Source organism: Benincasa hispida, chromosome 8 (genome assembly GCF_009727055.1).
Source record: "Benincasa hispida cultivar B227 chromosome 8, ASM972705v1, whole genome shotgun sequence".
NCBI classification, from domain to species: Eukaryota; Viridiplantae; Streptophyta; class Magnoliopsida; order Cucurbitales; family Cucurbitaceae; genus Benincasa; species Benincasa hispida.
The window spans coordinates 56,723,386-56,745,508 of NC_052356.1; the positions used below are offsets into that span (position 1 = coordinate 56,723,386).

Genomic DNA, 22,123 nt, shown 5'->3' on the forward strand with positions numbered 1-22,123 from the left:
CCCCCGTCCCATCCTTCCCCTTCCGATATTCCTTGGGCAACCTTCCCTTCTTCCAACCAACATTCCTTCCACTAGAGTATACTATTCAAGTTACTCTCAATGGAAATCGAAAGCTGTAAGATAAATGGCTATCACTACTGTATTTGGACTGAGCAGAATCGTTTTTTCATTGAGGATATGGCAGCTTGTAGGGTTCTGTCCCTATCAAAAACACAACTGCTATGGATGGTAGAGGAGGCTTCTAAGCTAGCAGCAAACTTGAACAACAATTATTTCCTCAGTAAAGATAGAGGCTGCGATGGAGTCACAAGTTATCCAAGTTCAAGGATACATCAGGCTGGGTTTTGAGGTTTGTTATTTGGCCGTCAACCGGAGGTCGAAGCTTTCTTCACGTACCTGAAGGTCCAAAGCATCAAGGTTGGTTCTCTTCTTAAGAATGATTAAAAGTTTTTTTAAAAAAATTGAGGATCCTAGTCTGCTTTCAAAGAAAACTAAAGGTACAGTGTCAAGCCCTCAAGTCAAATTTGGTTCAATTTTTGCGGATGTGGTAAAAGGAAAAGAAGAGCTCAAGGGGATTATCTTAGAAACTTCTTCTAAATTGAACAGCAAACAGAGGAAGACCCCAAATACAAACCTCTCGAAACAGAGCAAGAAGGTCATCTGGGTTCAAAAGAATTTTGAAGTGCTTAAGGAAGATTTCAACAACCTATGGATTATCTCGAGATTATTTGTATTCAATGACTGGAAGGAAATATCAAAAGTTTTGAATCAGACCTTTCAATCGGAAGTCATTATTAACCCTTTATTTGCAGACAAAGCTCTCATCAAGTTAAGCCAAGGTTCTCTTGAAAAGCTGATTGATGAACCAGGCAAATGGCAATCAATCGGCCCCTTCCATTTACTCTCTGAAAAATGGAACAAACTCAAGCATGACAGACCTATGGTTATGGAAGGTTTTGGGGGATGGATTTCAATAAAAAATCTACCTTTGGATTATTGGAACAGAAACGTGTTTGAAGCCATTGGAGCCTACTTTGGAGGAATGGAAAAAATCGCTTTAGATACACTAAACCTCATCAACTGTGCTGAAGCAAGAATCAAGGTTGCTAGGAATCTATGTGGATTCATGCCAGTTACGATCGAAGTTAAAGATGAATCAAGAGGGAGTATATTCTTGAATTTGGGAGATATACAATGTTTAGATCCTCCCTCATTAGTTAAAGATGATTTATTTATACACAATTTCTCAAATTCGATTGATCTAGTCCGATTGAAGCAAGTGATGAAGGATGAAGGAGTCATGGTTAATGAGCTGGAAAATGAATGGTCATTCCTTGAAGATGAAGAGTCCAAACCAGAGTTTTCAAGAAACCCCTCTGTTTTTTTGAATAAGCAACAGATGCCTAGGAAGTTGAAAGGTCAGCCTGCATTATCAGACTTACATCTATCCAAAGAAACCGAAAAGTCCTCTTTTAAATTATTACAGAATGCAGACCAACCACCTCACAAGGATTTAATGCCTGGTTTGGTAGTGGAGAAGACACCCCTTGAAAAACCACAGAATTCGAAACATCACCCCCAAGTAGAAGCCACAATTTATTCAAAAGAAGCCGAAGAGTCACCTGTCTTAAAGTCAAAAGAAAAAGCGGCCGGTTCAAGTGCCTTTAGGCCCCTCTCTCCTAATTTGGGCAACGAAAAGTCCAGTGTAATTATGAACACTCCAACACATGTTTTTAATAAGGCAACAATTAATTTGAAGACTTTAGTCAGCCAACCTTTTGGATTTCAGCCTCCCACTATTCAGTTTATCTCTCCGGAAGTTGAAAAGACCCTGAAGAACTTGGTAGTTGATTCAGACGCATACACTGGTCGAAGCTCACACCTCCTCAAACCATTCCCCAAATACTTTGCAAGAAGAAGAAGATCCTCTGTTAAATCATGGTCTTTAATTGCAAACTCAGACCTTTTGGAAGATTGTTGCGCCAGGGTACAAATTCCATTTGCCAAGACAGAAAGGTCAGCAATTTCTTTTCCTAATTGTTCTTCTTCACTCACTCCTCAGTTGGTCAAAAATTTAGAACCTTCTTTCCCTTCCGTGCAAGGATCTCATTTTTCTGAGTCAAGAAGGCTTTCACAAGGCTTTGATGAAGTCTCAATAGTCAGTGTTAGCAGTGAAGAGTTGGATTTTGAGGAGCATGATCTCAAAATCAAGGATAATGAAGACCAAGACGAAGCTGTTATGAACTTGAGCCTTTTTTTCCAAAATGAAGAGGTACACGAGCCAGAGAATATAGCCCCCCCAACCTTTGATAACTTGCCTCAGGAGCTCAATTCCTTTTTGGAAATTTGTGATATTGTCCTCTCCTAATCAGGATTGGATTACTACCTCCTTTTCTTAGTTTCTGAACCAGAAATCTTAAATGAAGATCATCTCTTGGAACATTAGAGGCCTCGGCGATAAAACAAAAAGACTGGTTATAAAGAAACTCCTGAGAAAGATAAATCCGGATGTAGTTCTACTCCAAGAATAAAAAAAGGACAGCTTCGATCTTCCTTTCATAAAAAGTATATGGAGTTCCAAGGAGGTAGGCTGGGCATTTGTGGAATCACAAGGCAGATCAGGGGGCATCCTATCTTTGTGGGATGAAAGTAAGATTTCAGTTTTGGAGGTTATCAAGGCAGAATTCTCACTAACTCTAAAATGCAGCACCATCTGTAAGAAAGTTTGTTGGATCTCCAATGTATACGGACCAAACAGTCATAGGGAAATGAGAAATTTGTGGGCTGAATTAACATCATTAGTAGAAAATTGTGAAAGTGCTTGGTGCCTTGGCGGGGATTTTAGTTGTATCCGAAGAAGGCAAGAAAGATTTCCAATGGGAAGAGCAACTAGAGAAATCAGACAATTTAACAATTTCGTTAAAATGCAAATCTACTTGAAATTCCCATGTCAAAGGGAAGATTCTCTTGGTCACGAGAAGGAGAGACAACTTCAAGATCGCTCATCGACAGGTTCTTCATCACAAGTAATTGGGATGATCTTTTTGAAAACTCAAGAGTATCAAGGCAAGCAAGACCAATTTCTGACCACTTTCCTCTTTTATTTGAAGCTGGAGCTGTCGAATAGGGCCCCTTCCCTTTTAGATTTTGTAATAGTTGGCTACTTAATAAGGAGTGCTGCAAAATTATTGAACGATCTTTAAGTCTAGAAAATCAGCAATGGTGGGCTGGTTTTGTGTTCTTAAACAGATTAAGAAGATTGAAACAAGCCCTTAAAAGATGGCATTCGGAGAAAACCAAACAGCAAAAAGCTAATGAAGAGGCATTATTAGAAGAAATTTGAAGAAGAGATATGATAATAGAGTATCAAGAGGAACCTTCTCTTGAGGAAGATATAAGAATCTTCCTAAAAGCAGACTTAATTTCCCTTTACCAAACAGAGGAGAGAGATCTTATTCAAAAGAGAAAACTGAATTGGTTACAATTGGGATATGAAAATACAGCCTTTTTTCACCGTTTCCTTGCAGCCAAGAAAAGGAAAAACCTAATAACAGAATTAATCAATGATCAAGGGGAAGCTACAAAGACTTTCATAGAAATGGAAACCCTGATTATAGACTTTTATAGTAATCTCTACTCAAAAAGTCAAGGCTCACGATATATACCTCAGAATTTGAGCTGGCCAAGGGTCTCTTTAGATCAGAATATGGGGTTGGTTTCCAGATTTAATTTGGCAGAAATTAAGGAAGCAGTGAAGCTGTTGGGAAGAAACAAAGCTCCAGGACCGGATGGATTCACCATTGAATTTATCCTTAAATTCTGGGATCTATTAAAGGACAATCTAAAGAATATATTTGATGATTTTTACCACAATGGAAAGCTCAATTCTTGCATCAAAGAAAATTTTATTTGCCTAATCCAAAAGAAATCAGAGGCAGTTTTAGTAAAGGACTTCAGACCTATTAGCCTTTCTACTATAATCTATAAGATTATAGCCGAAGTCCTTGGAAAAAGACTCAAGAAAGTAATGCCTAGCCTTATAAGTCCAACTCAAAGTGCATTCATTGAAGGAAGACAAATCCTTGATCCGGTTCTAACAGCTAATGAGGCAGTGGAACACTATAGAAGTAAGAAGAAAAAGGGGTGAATTTTAAAGCTTGACCTTGAAAAAGCTTTTGATAGAATGGATTGGGATTTCATTGAAAAAGCCCTTAAAGAAAGGAACTTCCACCCCAAGTGGACTTCTTGGATTTTGGGTTGTATCTCCAAACCAATATTCTCCATCTTCATTAATGGAAGGCCAAAAGGAAGAATTAAAGCTACAAGGGGAATTAGACAAGGTGACCCCCTCTCTCCCTTCCTTTTTCTTTTGGTTAGTGACTTGCTTAGTGCATTGGTTGCCAGAATACAAAAAAAAGGTCTATTTGAAGGCTCTGTGGTTGGGAAATATAAGATTCAACTTTCCATTCTTTAGTTTGCTTATGATACTTTACTATTTTGTAAGTATGACGATGACATGTTAGATAATCTTAAAAGATCTATTACTTTATTTGAGTGGTGCTCAGGGCAGAAAGTTAATTGGGAAAAATCTGCCATTTGTGGGATAAATATTGAAGATTCACAGCTGAGGGCAGTAGCTTCAAGGCTGAATTGTCAACTAGCACACCTTCCTTTCTTATATTTGGGTCTCCCTCTTGGGGGGCATCCAAAGAAATTGATGTTTTGGCAGTCGGTCATTGATAAAGTTCACAAAAAACTCGACAAATGGAGAAGATACAACTTATCAAGAGGTGGAAGAGCTACCTTGTGCAATTCAGTCCTTTACAACCTCCCAACCTACTACATGTCCTCTTTTTTGATGCCTAAAAAAGTGATTTCAGCCATTGAAAGGATTATCAAAATTTTTTTTGGGAAGGCTTTAAAGGGGGTAAGCTAAATCATCTAGCTAAGTGGGAGCTTGTCTCAAAGAAACAAGTAGTTGGGGGCCTCCAAGTCCGAGCTTAAAAGCTAAAAACGTGGCTTTACTAGCCAAATGGGGCTGGAGGTTTATAAAAGAGCAACCCTCCTTGTGGAGTCAAGTTATTACAAGTATCCATGGTAGCAACCAATTTGGTTGGCACACTTTTGGCAAGGTTCATTGCAGTCTTTGAAGCCCGTGGATTAGTATTTCAAGATCTTGGTTGAATTTGAGAATTTGGCAGCTTTTAAGTTGGGAAATGGAACCAGAATTGCATTTTGGCAAGACCCTTGGATGGATTCTGTTCATCTAAAAGACAGTTTCCCTTCCCTTTTTGGCTTAACAACACTTCCCAATGGCTCTGTTTCACAATTTTGGGATTATCATACTTCCTCTTGGATACTCAATTTCTGAAGAGCCCTAAAAGATAATGAGATTCTAGAGTTCCAATCCTTACTAGCATTCTTGGTTAAGCAAAAATTATTCAATAGGGAAGACACTCGTATTTGGTCCCTTGAGAATAATGACTCTCAGTTAAATCACTAGTTAATCACCTTTTTGTGACCACCCCATTTTCAGCCAGTCTTCAAAAGTGCCTTTGGAAGTCCAACAGCCCTAGGCGAGTTAATATAACAGTTTGGATAATGCTTTTTGGAACATTAAATTGTTCCTCAGTGCTGCAAAAAAAGCTGCCTTTCTACTCTATCTCCCCCAATTGGTGTGTCCTTTGTAAATCAGCTGAAGAAGACCTTCAACACCTATTCTTTGACTGCTGTTTTGCCATCAATTGCTGGAAAAATTTCCTTAATTGTTTCAACACCTCTTGGGTCTTCGATATTTCATTTAGCAGCAATGTGCAACAATTACTTTTTGGTCCCATTCTAAAGAAATACTCCAATTTATTATGGATTAATGGGGGGTGAAAGCAGTGCCGGTTGAAATCGGGTTTGAAAGAAACCAAAGAGTGTTCAATGGGAAAGAAACTCCTTGGTTTGCTCGTTTTGAGGCGGCAAAACTCAACGCCTCTCTTTGGTGCTCCCTTTCTAAATGCTTTGAAGCCTATTCTTTGCAAGACATAAGCTTAAATTGGCAGACGTTCTTTCATATGGAAGATTAACTGAAGCTCCGATGATAGTGACAACTTTTCTTTTCTTAATGTTCTTAACTGTCCTAATTTCCTTGATGTACTATAGGTCTTGGTAGTTTAGTTCTTTGCAACTTCAATTTGGGAAGTTTTCCTTGTATTGTCTCATTAGAATACTCTTTTGTTAGCCTTTGTCGGCTTTTCTTCTTTGATGGATATGATGAGGGTGCTAAGGGGGTGTCAACCTAGTTGAGATGCCTGGGTGCGCCTACTGATACTTTGGTTTCTTGTTCGGTTCTTTGTGTAGCCTTTATTCTCAAAGTACTCATCTCTTGTACTAAATTTTACTGATTAATAAAGGTTGTTTCCTATTAAAAAAAATAACCTAAGGTAGATCTTCTATCTGTAGTACTTCCAACCCAATCTGCGTCAATATAGACTTCTATTTGGAAGTGATTATTCATTTTGAATAGAATACCTTTTCCAGGAGACCCTTTCAAATATCTCAAAATTCTGTAGGCCGCTTCAAAATGAGTCGGTCCAGGAGCATGCATAAACTGACTAACCATGCTCACAGCCAATGCAATATCATGACGTGTATGAGACAGATAGATTAGTCTACTAACAAGCCTCTGATATCGTTCCTTGTCTTTTATTTCTTCTGCTTTTGCTGCCATAAGCTTTATATTAGGTTCAATAGGAGTTTCTACAACCTTGCATCCAAGCAAGTCCGTTTCTTTAAGTAAGTCAAGGACATACTTTCTTTGGTTAACAAAGATCCCCTTTTTGATCTTGCAAATTCTATTCCTAGGAAATATTTCAACGTTTCCAAGTCCTTAATTTGAAATTCACAAGCCAACTTTTTCTTGAGATCAGCTAAGCCTGCTTCATCATCACCCGTGAGAATAATATCATCTACATAAACAATCAAAATTGAGATTTTATTATTCTCTGAATGTTTATAAAATAATGTATGATCTGCTTGACTTTGAAGAAATCCATAACTGGACATAATTTTTCCAAAATGCTCAAACCAAGCTTTTGGAAACTGTTTAAGAACATAGAGAGGTTTTTTTAATTTGCAAATTTTACTACAGCCAATCTCCTTCTCAGAACCTGGTGGTAAGCTCATAAAGTCCTCTTTCTTAAGTTCACCATTCAGAAAAGTATTTTTTACATCAAGTTGGTAAAGTGACCAATATAAATTGACTTCAAGAGACCGAAGCGCTGTAGTAGCGCTGAAGCCCTATGAAAGAACTCTAATAGAGTTAATTTTTGCAACATGGGCAAATGTTTCCTGATAATCAATTCCATATGTAATAGAGTGAATCCTTTAGCTACTAGTCTGGCCTTGTATGTTTCAACACTACCATCAGCATGACACTTTATGGTAAACACCTATTTACACTCCACCAGTTTCTTATTCTTAGGTAATTCTACTATTTCCCAAGTTCCATTTTGTTTTAAGAGCATTCATCTCCATAACTGCTAATTTCCAATTTGGATCATCTAAAGCTTCATGTCTATTCTTTGGGACAAACAAGTCATCAATCCTGGATGTGAATGATCTATGACTATTTGACAATTTTTGATATGACATAAAGTTTGCAATAGGATGTTTGGTACAATTGCGAATACCTTTTCTAAGGGCAATGGGAACATCGAGATCAGACACTATTGAAAAGTACTTTGAGTAGTTGAAGGAGTAGGGACAGAAGAAGAATTAACATCGAGATCAGACACTATTGGAAAAGTACTTTTAGTAGTTGAAGGAGTAGGAATAGGAGTAGGGATAGAACGTAGTCTTTATGCGAACAGGGTTGGCAGTTGGGGGTTCTCACGAAAAAGATGAAAAGTTTCTTTCTTCTTTTCTTTGATACCATGTAGAAATTGGAGGAATAGAAATATTAATCTCCTTTTTCTCTTATTCAATATGTGCAGATTAGGTCTTCTTATATAGGAGAAAGACCTTTTACAAATATGGAAAGAATAAAGACAATAAACGAAAAAAAACATAAAGACAGTAGAGGAAAAAATATTCATATACAAATATAGAAATTCCAATAGAGCTCATGAACATTTTCCTATGGGAAGAGTAACTAAAGGTAGGAGGAAATTCAACAAATTTATTGAAGCATCGAATTTAATGGAAGTGCCCCTAGCTAATGGTCGCTATACTTGATCCCGTGAAGGCATCACGATCTCTCGATCACTAATTGATAGATTCTTTGTCTCTAAAGAGTGGGATGAAGTGTTTGATAATTCGAGAGTATCTAGGCGGCAAGTATGCACCTTCTTAGATCATTTTCCATTACCACTTGAGGTCAAAACAATGTTTTGGGAACCCTCGCTATTTCGTTTTTGTAATAGTTAGGCTGCTAAACAAGGAGTGTTACCGAGTTTGGATAATGATTTTTGGGTTTTTGAATTGTTCCTTGGTCATGCAATGGAAGCTTCCCTCGCATTGTTTATCTCCCACTATTTGTCCGCTTTGTTTGGCAGAAAATGAAGACATGCAACACCTATATTTTGAATTTGACTATGTTCAACAGTGTTGGTGGTGGTGGTTCTCTATTTTCAACCTTGTTTGAGTATTTGAAAGAAACCTGATTGGTCCTGAAAGAAACATGTTAAATGAATCCTGATTGGTCTGACTATGAAGTATGGCCCCAGTTGATTTGGGATAATGCGGTTATAGCTTTGCTTGCTGAAGTTTGGTTTGAAAGAAACCAAAGGGTCTTTCTCGATAAATCTTTTGCTTGGTTGGGTTGTTACGAGATTGCTCGGATGAAGCCTTCTTCTTGGTGCACTCTCTTCAAGCCTTTTGAAGATTTTTCCATTCAAGATCTATGTCTAAATTGGAGAGCTTTCATTTTTCCAGCATAATGTTGTTTTTTGTTGAGTTGTATTGTCTCTTTTTGGATTGCCTCATCTACTACATTGATAGTTTGTTTGTATTAGGATTTGATGAGGGTGCTATGAGGTGTCAACATAGTTGAGATGTCTGGGTGTACCTATTGATCCAAGTAGGGCCTTTTTGTTTCCTTGGTTCTCTACTTTATACTTTGAGCATTGGTTCTAGAGCCTTTTTGTTTCCTTGGTTCTTTATCTTTTACTTCGAGAATTAGTCTCATTTATTATATCAATGAAGAGGCTTGTTTCCGTTTAAAAGAAAAAACTTCTTCTTGTGCTCCAATCCGAGCACTTTGCTGATTATTCAGTTCAGGATTTTATCTTAATTAGAATGCTCTAATGTTTTCGTTGTAATTCAATATTGTTTGTCTATTTTTTTGCTTATTGTTCACGGATTATCGTAACTTTAAGTATTAGTCTCATTTCATTATATCAATGAAAATTTCGTTTCCTTTAGAAAAAAAAAAAAAAAAGAATGATAAAAATTATTTTTTCATCTCGTGCTCTAACTCAGTAACCTTGTTGCATAATTGTTGTTAACATTTTCTTTGCAGTTTAATGAGAAGTGCTTTGATATAAATGTTCACAGAATTATACTGGTGATCGTTTAAATTTTGGGTTGGCTGCTGAGCAAGCAAAATCGGAAGGATTTAAAGTAGAGGTAACTTTTCTTATTTTTCTTCTTGTCAATTAAGAGTGTAAAAGTAGTAATAGAATTAAAATTTACCATTTATTTTAGAAAACTTAGTAATGTAACTTTTAGTAACCATTTAAAATTTTTAGAAAACTTAGTGATGTAACTTTTAGTAACCATTTAAAATTTTTATCTTGTTCCAAAAAGAAACAAGTAACTATTTTTTGTTTAACTTGGAAGACTGTTATTGTTGGGGATGATTGTGCTTTGCCTCCACCTCGGGGTATAGCTGGTCGAAGAGGATTGGCTGGGACTGTACTTGTTCACAAGGTTGGTGCTCTCTCTCTCTCTTTGTTCATGCATGCATATTTGTGTGTGAGTGTATGTGTGACTTTTCATTTCCCATCCCTAAAAAATCACTTTGTTGCTGACTTCTTGTGTGGGTTGGGAGCTTTTGTTCCTTTTCATTTGGGTTTCGTTGTCCTTTTACTAATAGGGAAATGAGTGAGGTGGCCTCTTTTTTTTCTTTGCTTGAGGGTCACTCTTTTAGGCGTGGGAGAAAGGATGTGAGGGTGTGGAAACTAGTGTTTTTAAATGACCAAGGCGCACTAAGGCGCAATGGTCCCCTGGAGCCTAGGTGTAAGGCGCACAAAAAAACGCGGATTTTTTTCCCCATGAGGCGCACTATATATATATATATATATATACATACGCAATCAAAACATAGATGGATAAAAATGGGACTTAAAGAAGAATATACAAAAAATAAAAGATAGATAAAATTTAAATATTAATGTTAGTCATTCAACACTAACTTACCTTACACAAAAAAAAAAAAAAAGAAACAACACAAAACAATCGATTAAACTCATCTTCACTAAATAGTTCCTCATCTTCATTCTCTCCATCATTCGACTTAACCCATCTGTATCTTCTTTGTCGGTCTCGCTAGAGTCATCACAAATTTAATTGCGTGGAGGTGGGTGTGTGGAGATGAAGATGAACATGAAGCATTAGTCTTAGACTGATATCTTGAGGTTGTACCCAACTCTAGAATAATAGGCAAGTTCTTTTGCTCTAAGCAGCTCTTCAAACCGTCCCCCATTGTAAAAGAATCATCGTCGAAAACAAGATCATCCTCCTCTGAATCGTCATCCATTCGTCCAATCAACCACTCATTTACTATCATCAATCTCTCTTTTAAAAAAAATGGGGTAAATGATGTCTTGAATGTTATTTCTATGCTTTAGTGCTCTATTTTATATTTTAATGAATACTAAATACATTCAAACCACTTTGAACAAGTCTATTTCGTTTCTTGTATGAAGCTGCCAAGTATAACATAGCAAAAGTTTCATTGTTTAACTTTCATTACGTTTCACGTCCAGATGCACTACAAATAACAGTAGATAATTAAGTCTGTTAAAAAACACTTTAATTATACGTTCACATCCAAGGCACTAACAAGTTGAGACCTCGTTTGCAATTTTGGAGAGTGATTGTTCAAAATCATCCCCCATTGCACTATAGGTACAAGAACTATATTAAGAACTTCATATCAAAATGATAATTACGATGTGTTAATCAAGACTTAAATTTACTTGGAGACATTGCCCCTCTGTCAAATTGTAAAAGACTATTCAAATAGTCTTTAAGCTTTCTTGTATTTGTTAGCTCTCCAAATATCTTGTCTTGGATGTCCAAAGAAACAACCATGTACAAACCCATTAAGAATCCCATCATCAGCTTGAATATTAGGATTCGAATAATAGAATTCTAGGTTTAAAAATAATATCCTGCTACAATGCAAAAGGACAATGCAATTGAAGCTCCCATCTTCGATCAATGATTGTAAAAATATCCTTGTACTTCTCTTCCTTACCCATTGAAGGATTTGTTGCTTGCCTCTATCCATAGCCTCAATAAATATATCCAACTTCTTCTCGCCATCCACCAACCTAAGTACTCGCACTAAAGGGCTTGATACTTTAAGGGAAAACACGTTTGTATTCCAAAAAGTTGTCAACAAATTGTTTGAACAACTCGTTTCTTTGTTGCTCCTTGCTCCATTTGCTGCTTTTCCATTCATTTGAAGTAAAGATCTTTCTCAAATTGTTTTTTTTTGGATTATGTATACTTGATAACGTGATGCAAGCTATAGCCAAGCGAGTCTTAGCTGGTCTAACCAACTCCTTTTGGTTAGTAACCGTCTCATCATGTCTAACAATTTAGGACGAACATAAATGAAATTGCAAATCTCCATGCTTCTCTCACTACTCCACTCCAAATCGCACCTTCGTCTCTTCTCCATTCACTGTGTGTGGTGTGTGGATTCGTCTTCCTCCTTAGCTGCGGTTTGCCTTCTCCAAATGAGGATCTGGGAAGGACAACCGGGCAATAGCCCAAATAATCATCTTGTTTGATTGAGATCGTCCATCCTCACGTTAGAAAATCTTATCCATAGCCTGGAGCTTCGTGTCATAAGCAAATCAAGGAAGCACCTTGGGGTATTTTGTTCTTAAGTTTGGGCATTTGTCTCCGAATATCTCCAATCGAGTCATTTGCTTGGGTATTCTTCCAATTTGGTCAGTAGACCTGCACTCTAGCAGTAGGGTTTCATCACCAAACCAAATCCATTACTATCGCTTGGTAGCATTATCCAATTGCTAATCTCCATGCTTCTTTTCAGTGTTTTGCGAATATGTGGGATCTTGTATATATTCTCCAACATCAAGTCCAAGCAATGAGCGGCACATGGAGACCAAATTAATTGTGGTTGTTTTGCTTCTAACACCTCCCTATTGACATAGTAAAATAAGAACATATTTAGGCTTCTTCAATATGCTAACTGGAAGCATAACTGTAAGACTGACAAATTTAAAAAAAGAGTTAGTACTTTGCATTTTACCCTGCATAACATTTGCTGAGGCATTATGATAACACTTGAACAACATTGGCTTCTCCAATGCGCTCTACAAAATTGTTGAGTAAATCAAACATTTTATTTCCATCCTTCACATTAGATGAAGCATCTATAGATTCAATAAACATGGTGCCTTCAGGATTTATATAAAAAGTTAATTAATTGTCCTATTTCTTCTATCTGTCCATCCATCAATTATAATCGTGCATCCAACCTTGGCCCATCTTCTTAATAGTTCATCAACTCATTTGTAGCTTTCCTCTTTCTCTCTCTCTCCTCCCTTTTAACAACCTTCCCACCAATCCATACCCTTCGTTGCTCTGGTGACATCTTAGACCCATCTTCCATCCTCTCATGACGTAGCCTCCATATTAATCAAAAGTTCTCTCATAAACAGAGGGGGACTCTCTATTTATAGAGAATTAGAAGAATCCTAAAAGGATAACTAAAAAAAGAAACTAAAAACTAATTGGGTAACTAAATGTAATTAATCAAGGATTAACCAAGATTAATTTGAATTTATCAAACTATCCCTCAATCATATTAAAATCACTTTCTTAATGAAAGCCATTGTTTTTTTATTAAAAAAAAAAAAGTGCGTTATGTGTATATTTATAGATATTTCAAGTGATTTAGATTTTTGTTTGGAATGATTTCCATGCAGGTTAATGCTAGCAAGATTTAGAGTTAGTTTTCAATTCAGTTTAAATATCTTGGTTAAACAGCCTAAGCAGAGATATGAAATTTTCTACCTTTCGGCGTCTATTGTCTAAACTCACTTCCCAAGAGCAGTACCATCTACCGATGAGGAAAATACAAGCATCACTCTTAGTTTTGGGGATATTATGGCCATGGATTTCCTTGTGTATCAAGTCTGCCTAGTTGGAGGCTAACCCTCTGCCCAGTCTTCAGGAGATACTTTGCACTTTTTTGTTCCATAATTCCATTATTAATGGTGTTAGATTGTGTTAGAATCTCAATAATTATATTAAGGACTGAACATATTATTTCACTGCTTCATGAGCATACAGACAGGAACAACTACATCTTTTGCTTACGTTATTTTTCCATGGATTGTTTTGAGGAAAGGTTGCTGGAGCGGCTGCTGCTGCGGGGCTTTCTCTTTTAGATGTTGCCACAGAAGCAAAACATGCGGCTGAAATGATAGGAACGATGGGAGTTGCATTGTCCGTTTGCACACTGCCTGGCCAGGTCACATCAGATCGTCTGGGCCCAGGGAAAATGGAACTCGGTCTTGGAATTGTAGGTTATTATTTGAGTTATCACATCTTTACAACTAAAGCACTTCTTGGAGTCCTTTTTATAATCCTAAGCCTTGTGGGGATCTCTCATCTCCCCTTCTTTTGTATGAGCCACCCCGTTTACTCAATATAACAGAACTATGATTCCTTGTCTGGTGATTATTCCATTTACTTGAGTTCGCTCTTGTTTCAGCATGGTGAACCTGGTGCTGCTGTGGCTGACCTTCAGCCAGTTGACGTGATAGTATCTCATGTTCTCAAACAAATATTATCACCGGTATGCTGGTAGTTTGGTCCCAATTTTCTGAACCTTTGCACATGTTGCTTGTTAAATGCCAAGATTTTTCTTGGTGCTCGATTGTGTCTGGCTATCAAAATCTGAAGCAATCATTTGATGGTGTACACGTGTTTAAATAGGAATGAATCATGGTGTATCAAGTTGGGAGAGTTTTTGAATTTTGAATAATATATCAATTAATCCGTTAAGGAGCTAATGGTTTAGCTTGAATACTAAACCATTATAACATTCTAAACAAGCAAAAGTTACCACACAGTAACTAAATAAAAGAACTTAAAGAACCGTTGAGTTCTAAACCAATACTTAAAGAAAGGACAACAAACTGATTCTAACTAACAAGTTACATCAAATTCCCTCCATGCAAGAGAATAAAACTTGTCCTTGAGTTGAGTAGCAATGAAAAATAAGCCAGGTGCAAAACATTCGGAGATATTGGCTACGTTGAACACTGGACTAATGTGTAAATCAGAGGCAACTCTATCTTATAAGCATTATCGCCATAACTCTTCAAGTCTGAAAAAGGACCAAGCTTCTGGCACTTTAGCCTGTTGTACGTTCCAACTGGAAAACGAGCTTTCTTGAGATGAACCATGATTAAATCTCCTTCTTTCAATTCCTTGAAACATTGGCACTCATCAACTTTGGTTTTTAACATGGCAGTCATTCTCCAAATGCTCCGAAACTTCCTTGTAATACTTAGCCACACATTCGGTCATTGTCTCTGCTTCAGTACTAAGATCAACCGAAAAAGGAAGATTAGCAAGATCAATATGTGTAAAACCGACATGCAGTAATATTAATTGTTGTAGATGTTTCTATTAAGCATGAAGTTTGTCTTGTGGTACATTAGAAGTCTTGGAGATAAATCAAAATGATTGGCTCTCAAAAAGTTTCTTCAGAATCTTCATCCGGATTTGGTCTTATTTCAGACAACTAAGGAGGAGTTTGATATAATGTTTATAAAATCTTTGCGGAGCTCAAAGGAAATTGTTTGGTCCTTTGTTGAATCCCTTGGAAATTTAGGAGGAATGACGAAAGTCGGGTGATGAAAAATTCTATATTTTTTCAAGGGTTTTTGGTAGGAAAGAAAAGAAAGATTTTGATCACTGAGTCGATGACTAATCAAGGGATTTCTATCAATTCGTTTTGGGGGCATTAAAGCTGAAGTTTTGGTGTTTTTTCCTCTCTATATTTGCAACGTCTGAGATTTCAATCCATTCCTTTAACTGTTAGATGGTCTCAAGTTTCTAATACTCAAAATGATACGCTCACAACGCAGTTTTCTTCTATTTTTTTTAAACAAGAAACAATCCTCTTCATTAAGATAATGAAATGAGACTAATGCTCAAAATACAATATGACTGGTAAACTGAGGATCGGCAGACGCACCCAGACATCTCGACTAGGTTGATACCTCCTTAGAGCCATAAGAAACTAGTACAAATCCATTAGGCTCGAGGAACATGTCAGCCAAAAGTGACACAAGCAAATACAAGGGAAAGTAAAACTTACAAGAGTTCTTGAAAGATCAATACAATAATAGACCTGAATCCTTTCCAAAACAACACAATACTTTAACAACCCATAACCAAAAACAAAACAAAATAAAAAAATAGTAGATCTCGAGAATTAATGCATTTGTCTTCAAACTCCTAGCTATCCATGTGGATGAAAGCACGCCAATTCAAGCTTATATCTTGTATGGAGTATGCTGCAAAGGACTTTGAGAGAGAGCACCACAATGAAGCATTAAGCCGCGCTGACTCAGAACGAACAAACGAGTTTCCTTGTCATGCAACACTCTTTGGTTTCTTTCAAACCATAATTCAACAAGTACCGCTTGCACTGAATTATTCGACAAAAGATTTTGAATTTTCTTTAAATTTGGCCTTACTAGAATTTGCCGCACATTCTCTCCGAAGTCATCACCAAAAACCTAGCAAATATGAAAACACTCGAAGAGGGATCTCCAACAGTTACTGGCATAGATGCAATCAAAGAATAAATGTTGAAGAACCTCTCCCTCAGCTTTATAAAGCACACCAATTAAGAGATAAACTGTGAGGCAGTTTCTTTTGTAAAACAGAAGAGCAATTGAGCAGCCCAAACAGCATGATCCAAATAGTAATATTCACTCTCCGAGGACTCTTGGATTTCCATAAAGCTTTATTTAAACTATTTTCAAGAGGGGAATCCAAAGAAAGGTGCCTAACTATTGATTCAAATGAAAAAGAACCATTAGCTCAAGAGACCACGAACGAATATCTTGGCAATCCCTTACCTTCTTCTTAGAGATTGCTCAACAAATTTTGGAACTCGATAATCTCTTCTTTTAAAAGTCTTCTGAAAGTGATGAACCAAGAGGAAGTGGAATGGTTCCAATTATACTCAATAGTTTTAGAGTGAATAATGATCTTATTCAATTAATCAGGCTGAAGATACATATATATACAGACAACTAAGAAACCCTAATCTAGGAGATATAAAATTACAATAAAGGACAACTAATTATAATTACAATATAAATATATATTATCACACTTCCCCTCAAGCTGGAGCAAATATGTCAATCATGCCTAGCTTGTTGCACATATAGCTTATTCTTGTTCCGTTTACTGGTTTAGTAAGGATATCTCCCAATTATTCTCCAGTCTTCACATATCTTGTAGATATCAACCCTTGTATTTTCTCGTGAATAAAATTACAGTCAATTCAATATATTTAGTTTGTTCATGAAATACTGGGTTGGATGCAATATGGAGAGCAACTTGATTATCACACCATAGTTTAGCTGGCACAGTAACATTGAAGCCCATCTCAGACAAAAGTTGATGTATCCACACTATTTCACACACAGATTGTGCCATAGTTCTATATTCTGACTCAACACTCAAACGAGAAACTACATTCTATTTCTTACTTTTCCATGATACCAAGTTTCTTTCTACAAAAGCACGATATCCAGAGGTCGATCTTCTATCTTCTCGAGATCCAACCCAATTAGCATCTGAAAAACATACAACCCTTGTATGACCATGATCTTTATATAAGATCCCACATCCAGGTGCAACTTTTAGATAACATAGGATTTGTTCAACGGCAGCTTAATGATCCACAGTCGGGGAAAGACATAAACTGACTCACAATACTCACAAAATAACCAATGTCAAGTCGTGTCATTGTTAAATAGTTCAACTTTCCAACTAATCTTCTATATCTTTCAGGATCTTTAAACAATTCTCCTTTCTTAGCAAGTTGCAAATTTGGTATCATTGGAGTACTATATGGTTTGCCTTCTAGTTTACCTGTTTCAGACAACAAATCAAGTACGCATTTTCGTTGGGATAGTACCTTTCTTGCTTCGCATTACTTCAATACCCAAGAAATACTTCAATGGCGCCAAATCTTTGGTATGAAATTGACCCTGGAGAAAAGTCTTGAGAGAAGATATACTTGATACATCATTTCCCGTGATAACGATATCATCAGCATATACAACAAGCAAAGTAATACCATTGTCATATCGTCGATAGAAAACAGAATGATCAAACGTACTTTTCTTCATACCTAAACATTTGAGTGCTTGACCAAACTTACCAAATCATGCACACAGACTTTGTTTTAGTCCATACAAAGATTTTCGAAGGTGAGACACACCTTATCATTCTCCCCCTAAGCAACAAACCCAGATAGTTGCTCCATATAGACTTCCTCTTGAAGATCACCATGTAGAAAAACATTCTTAATGTCAAGTTGATGCAAAGGCCAATTGTGAGTAGCAACCATGGATATAAATAATCGAATGGAAGTTAATTTAGCAACAGGAGAAAATGTATCAGAATAATCAGTTCCATAGATTTGGACATAACCTTTGGCAACAAGACGAGCATTCAACCAAGCCACTATTTCATTGGGATTGACCTTTATAGCGAACACCCATTTACACCCAATAGACTTCTTTCCAGCCGGACGCGAAACGAGGTTCCAAGTACAATTATCATCCAAAGCAGTCATCTCCTCAATCGTTACATTATGCCACCCGGGATGAGATAAAGCTTCATTAACAGAGTTAGGGATAGAGGTGGAATCAAGAGATATAATAAATGAATAAGTGGGAGAAGACAACTGGTTATATGTAACAAACGGAGAAATAGGATAAGTACAAGTGCGTTTACCTTTTCGAAGGGCAATGGGAAGATCATCACTCGGTCTCGGATCAGATGTCGAAGAAGCCAGTGGTGGAGGACATGGGTCTGAAGGTGGCTGTGGAGGATGTCTGGAGTAGACTCGAGTAACCGAAGGGTTAGAAGGAAGAGACACAGAGGAAGGTGGAGGAGAGGATGATGTAGAAGATGTAATCTCATAGATAAAAAGATCTTCATCCTCCCTCTGACACGGACTCGACGGTGATGGACTAAAGGGTATATCTTTGAAAAATGTAACATTAGGAGATACGAGAAACCTGTTTAGAGTAGGACAAGAACAACGATAGCCCTTTTGAACATGTGAATAGCCTAAGAAAATGCATTTCAAAGATTTCGAATCTAATTTGATTCAATTTGGATGAATATCCCGAACAAAACGAACACAACCAAAGATCTTAGGAGCAACAGGAAACAAAGATTTAAGAGTACGATAAGGAATCTCTCCATTGAGGTTAGAGGAAGACATTTCATTAATCAAGAAGCAAGTAGTAGACAGAACATCAGCCAAAATTGCTTTGGAACATGCATTTGAAAGGATAAGACGCGGGCTGTTTAAGGAGGTGTCTGTTCTTTCTTTTCAGCTACTCCATGAGATGGAGTATCTGCGCAAGAGGATTGATGAATGATGCCATGACCACATAAGTAAGATCCAAGTACATGAGAGAAATATTCACTAGCATTATCAGTTTGCAAGGTTTTGATGGAGACATTAAATTGATTTCGAATTTCGGCATGAAAAGCACAAAAATAAGACAATAACTCAGAACGATTTTTCATTAAGTATAACCAAGTCACATGAGAATAATCATCAACAAAAGTAATAAAGTAACGAAAACCTGTTTGGGACATGACTGGACAAGGACCCCAAATATCATAATGGACTAACTCAAAAGGAGCACTAGCTCGCTTATGAACTTTAGGACTAGAACTAAGACGATGAAATGTAGAAAACTGACACGAATCACAATGCAAAGACAATAAGGAACGGAATTTTGGATAAAGTTTCTTCAACACGAACAACAATGGATGACCCAAACGACAGTGGACTTCAAACAGGGATGTAACTCTAGAACATGCCACAACTTTCGGTATTTGATGGTAAAAAATGTAAAGACCCTTCGACTCATGGCCTCTACCAATAATCTTCCTCGTCATACGATCCTGAAACAAGCAATAACTAGAAAAAATGGGACAAAACAATTAAGGTCACGAGTAAGCTGGCTAATAAAAATTAAATTAAAAGACAATTGAGACAAATGTAATATAGAGGACGAAGAAAGTGATGAAGTGAGAGAAATGGTGTCGGATCCAAGAACAGAGGAGGTTGATCCATCTACCAAAGTGACAGACGGGGATGAGACAGGAGACAAAAGCATAGAAAATAAGTTAGAATTACCTGTTATATGAACAGTGGCATCGGAGCTATAACCCATTTGATAGATGATGTAAGAAGACATTTCGTATTGCCTGTCTTGGCAATGGTGGAATAAGATTTGATGAAGAAGATGCCTGCAAGGATTTTTGGGATACTTGAAATTTAGCAAAGTCGTCGGCAGAGATGGCAACTAACTTCTCAGCCATATCATTGGTGGAAGCTATCTGAGCATGTTGAGATCGTTAAGACTTATACAACAACTTTCGACAATCACGTTTCATATGTCCTGACTCTGTCTCTTATACACATCTAGATGTGTATAAGAGACAGATATAAAACAATCGATTAAACTCATCTTCACTAAATAGTTCCTCATCTTCATTCTCTCCATCATTCGACTTAACCCATCTGTATCTTCTTTGTCGGTCTCAGAGTCATCCAAATTAACTTGCGTGGAGGTGGGTGTGTGGAAGATGAAGATGAACATGAAGCATTAGTCTTAGACTTAGATCTTGAGGTTGTACCAACTCTAGAATAATAGGCAAGTTCTTTTGCTCTAGCAGCTCTTCAAACGTCGCCCCATGTTAAAGAATCATCGTCGAAAACAAGATCATCCTCCTCTGAATCGTCATCCATTCGTCCAATCAACCACTCATTACTATCATCAATCTCTTTTAAAAAAATGGGGTAAATGATGTCTTGAATGTTATTTCTATGCTTTAGTGCTCTATTATATTTTATGAATACTAAATCATTCAAACGACTTTGAACAAGTCTATTTCGTTTCTTGTATGAAGCTGCAAGTATACATAGCAAAAGTTTCATTGTTAACTTCAATTACGTTCACGTCCAGATGCACTACAAATAACAGTAGATAATTAGTCTGTTAAAAAACACTTTAATTACGTTCACATCCAGAGGCACTACAAGTGAGACCTACGTTTGCAATTTTGGAGTTGATTGTTCAAAATCATCCCCCATTGCACTATAGGTACAAAACTATATTAAGAACTTTCAATTCAAAATGATAATTCGATGTGTTAATCAAAGACTTAAAATTTACTTGGAGACATTTTGCCCCTCTGTCAAATTGCTAAAGACTATTCAAATAGTCTTTTAGCTTTCTTGTATTTGGTTAGCTCTCCAAATATCTTGTCTTGGATGTCCAAAGAAGCAACCAATGTACAACCCATTAAGAATTCCATCATCAGCTTGAATATTAGGATTCGAATAATAGAATTCTAGGTTTAAATAATATCCTGCTACATGCAAAGGACAATGCAATTGAAGCTCCCATCTTCGATCAATGATTGTAAAAATATCCTTGTACTTCTCTTCCTTACCATTGAAGGATTTGTTGCTTGCCTCTATCCATAGCCTCATAAATATATCCAACTTCTTCTCGCCATCCACCAACCTAAGTACTCGCACTAAAGGGCTTGATACTTTAAGGGAAAACACGATTGTATTCCAAAAAGTTGTCAACAAAATTGTTTGAACAACTCGTTTCCCTTGTTGCTCCTTGCTCCATTTGCTGCTTTTCCATTCATTTGAAGTAAAGATCTTTCTCAAATTGTTTTTTTTTTGATTATGTATACTTGATAACGTGATGCAAGCTATAGCCAAGCGAGTCTTAGCTGGTCTAACCAACTCCTTTTGGTTAGTAAACCGTCTCATCATGTCTAACAATTTAGGACGAACATAAATGAAATTGCAAATCTCCATGCTTCTCTCACTACTCCACTCCAAATCCGCACCTTCGTCTTCTCCCATTCACGTGTGGTGGTGTGGATTTCGTCTTCTCCTTAGCTGCGGTTTGCCTTCTCCAATGAGGATCTGGGAAGGACAACCCCTGGGCAATAGCCCAAAATATCATCTTGTTTGACTTGAGATCGTCCATCCTCACGTTAGAAAATCTTTATCCATAGCCTGGAGCTTCGTGTCATAAGCAAATCAAGGAAGCACCTTTGGGTATTTTGTTCTTAAGTTTGGGCATTTGTCTCCGAATATCTCCAATCGAGTCAATTTGCTTGGGTATTCTTCCAATTTGGTCAGTAGCATCTGCACTCTAGCAGTAGGGTTCATCACCAAACCAAATCCATTACTATCGCTTGGTAGCATTATCCAATTGCTAATCTCCATGCTTCTTTTCAGTGTTTTGCGAATATGTGGGATCTTGTATATATTCTCCAACATCAAGTCCAAGCAATGAGCGGCACATGGAGACCAAATTAATTGTGGTTGTTTTGCTTCTAACAACCTCCCTATTGACATAGTAAAATAAGAACATATTTAGGCTTCTTCAATATGCTAACTGGAAGCATAACTGTAAGACTGACAAATTTAAAAAAGAGTTAGTACTTTGCATTCTTACCTGCCATAACATTTGCTGAGGCATTATGAGTAACAACTTGAACAACATTGGCTTCTCCAATGCGCTCTACAAAATTGTTGAGTAAATCAAACATTTTA

At 37.1% G+C, this 22,123-nt stretch overlaps 1 protein-coding gene across 8 annotated transcripts in view; it reads left to right on the plus strand.

Annotated features, from left to right (window-relative positions):
* Positions 1-22,123, plus strand: part of LOC120082424 (putative 3,4-dihydroxy-2-butanone kinase) — a 69,393-nt gene that overhangs the window by 10,385 nt on the left and 36,885 nt on the right. For all 8 annotated transcript variants that reach the window (XM_039037583.1, XM_039037586.1, XM_039037587.1 and 5 more), the window contains exons 6-9: positions 9,544-9,615; positions 9,829-9,918; positions 13,601-13,774; positions 13,967-14,050. In XM_039037583.1, the coding sequence (XP_038893511.1) occupies positions 9,544-9,615; positions 9,829-9,918; positions 13,601-13,774; positions 13,967-14,050 (420 nt within the window). The remainder of the gene's footprint in view (positions 1-9,543; positions 9,616-9,828; positions 9,919-13,600; positions 13,775-13,966; positions 14,051-22,123) is intronic.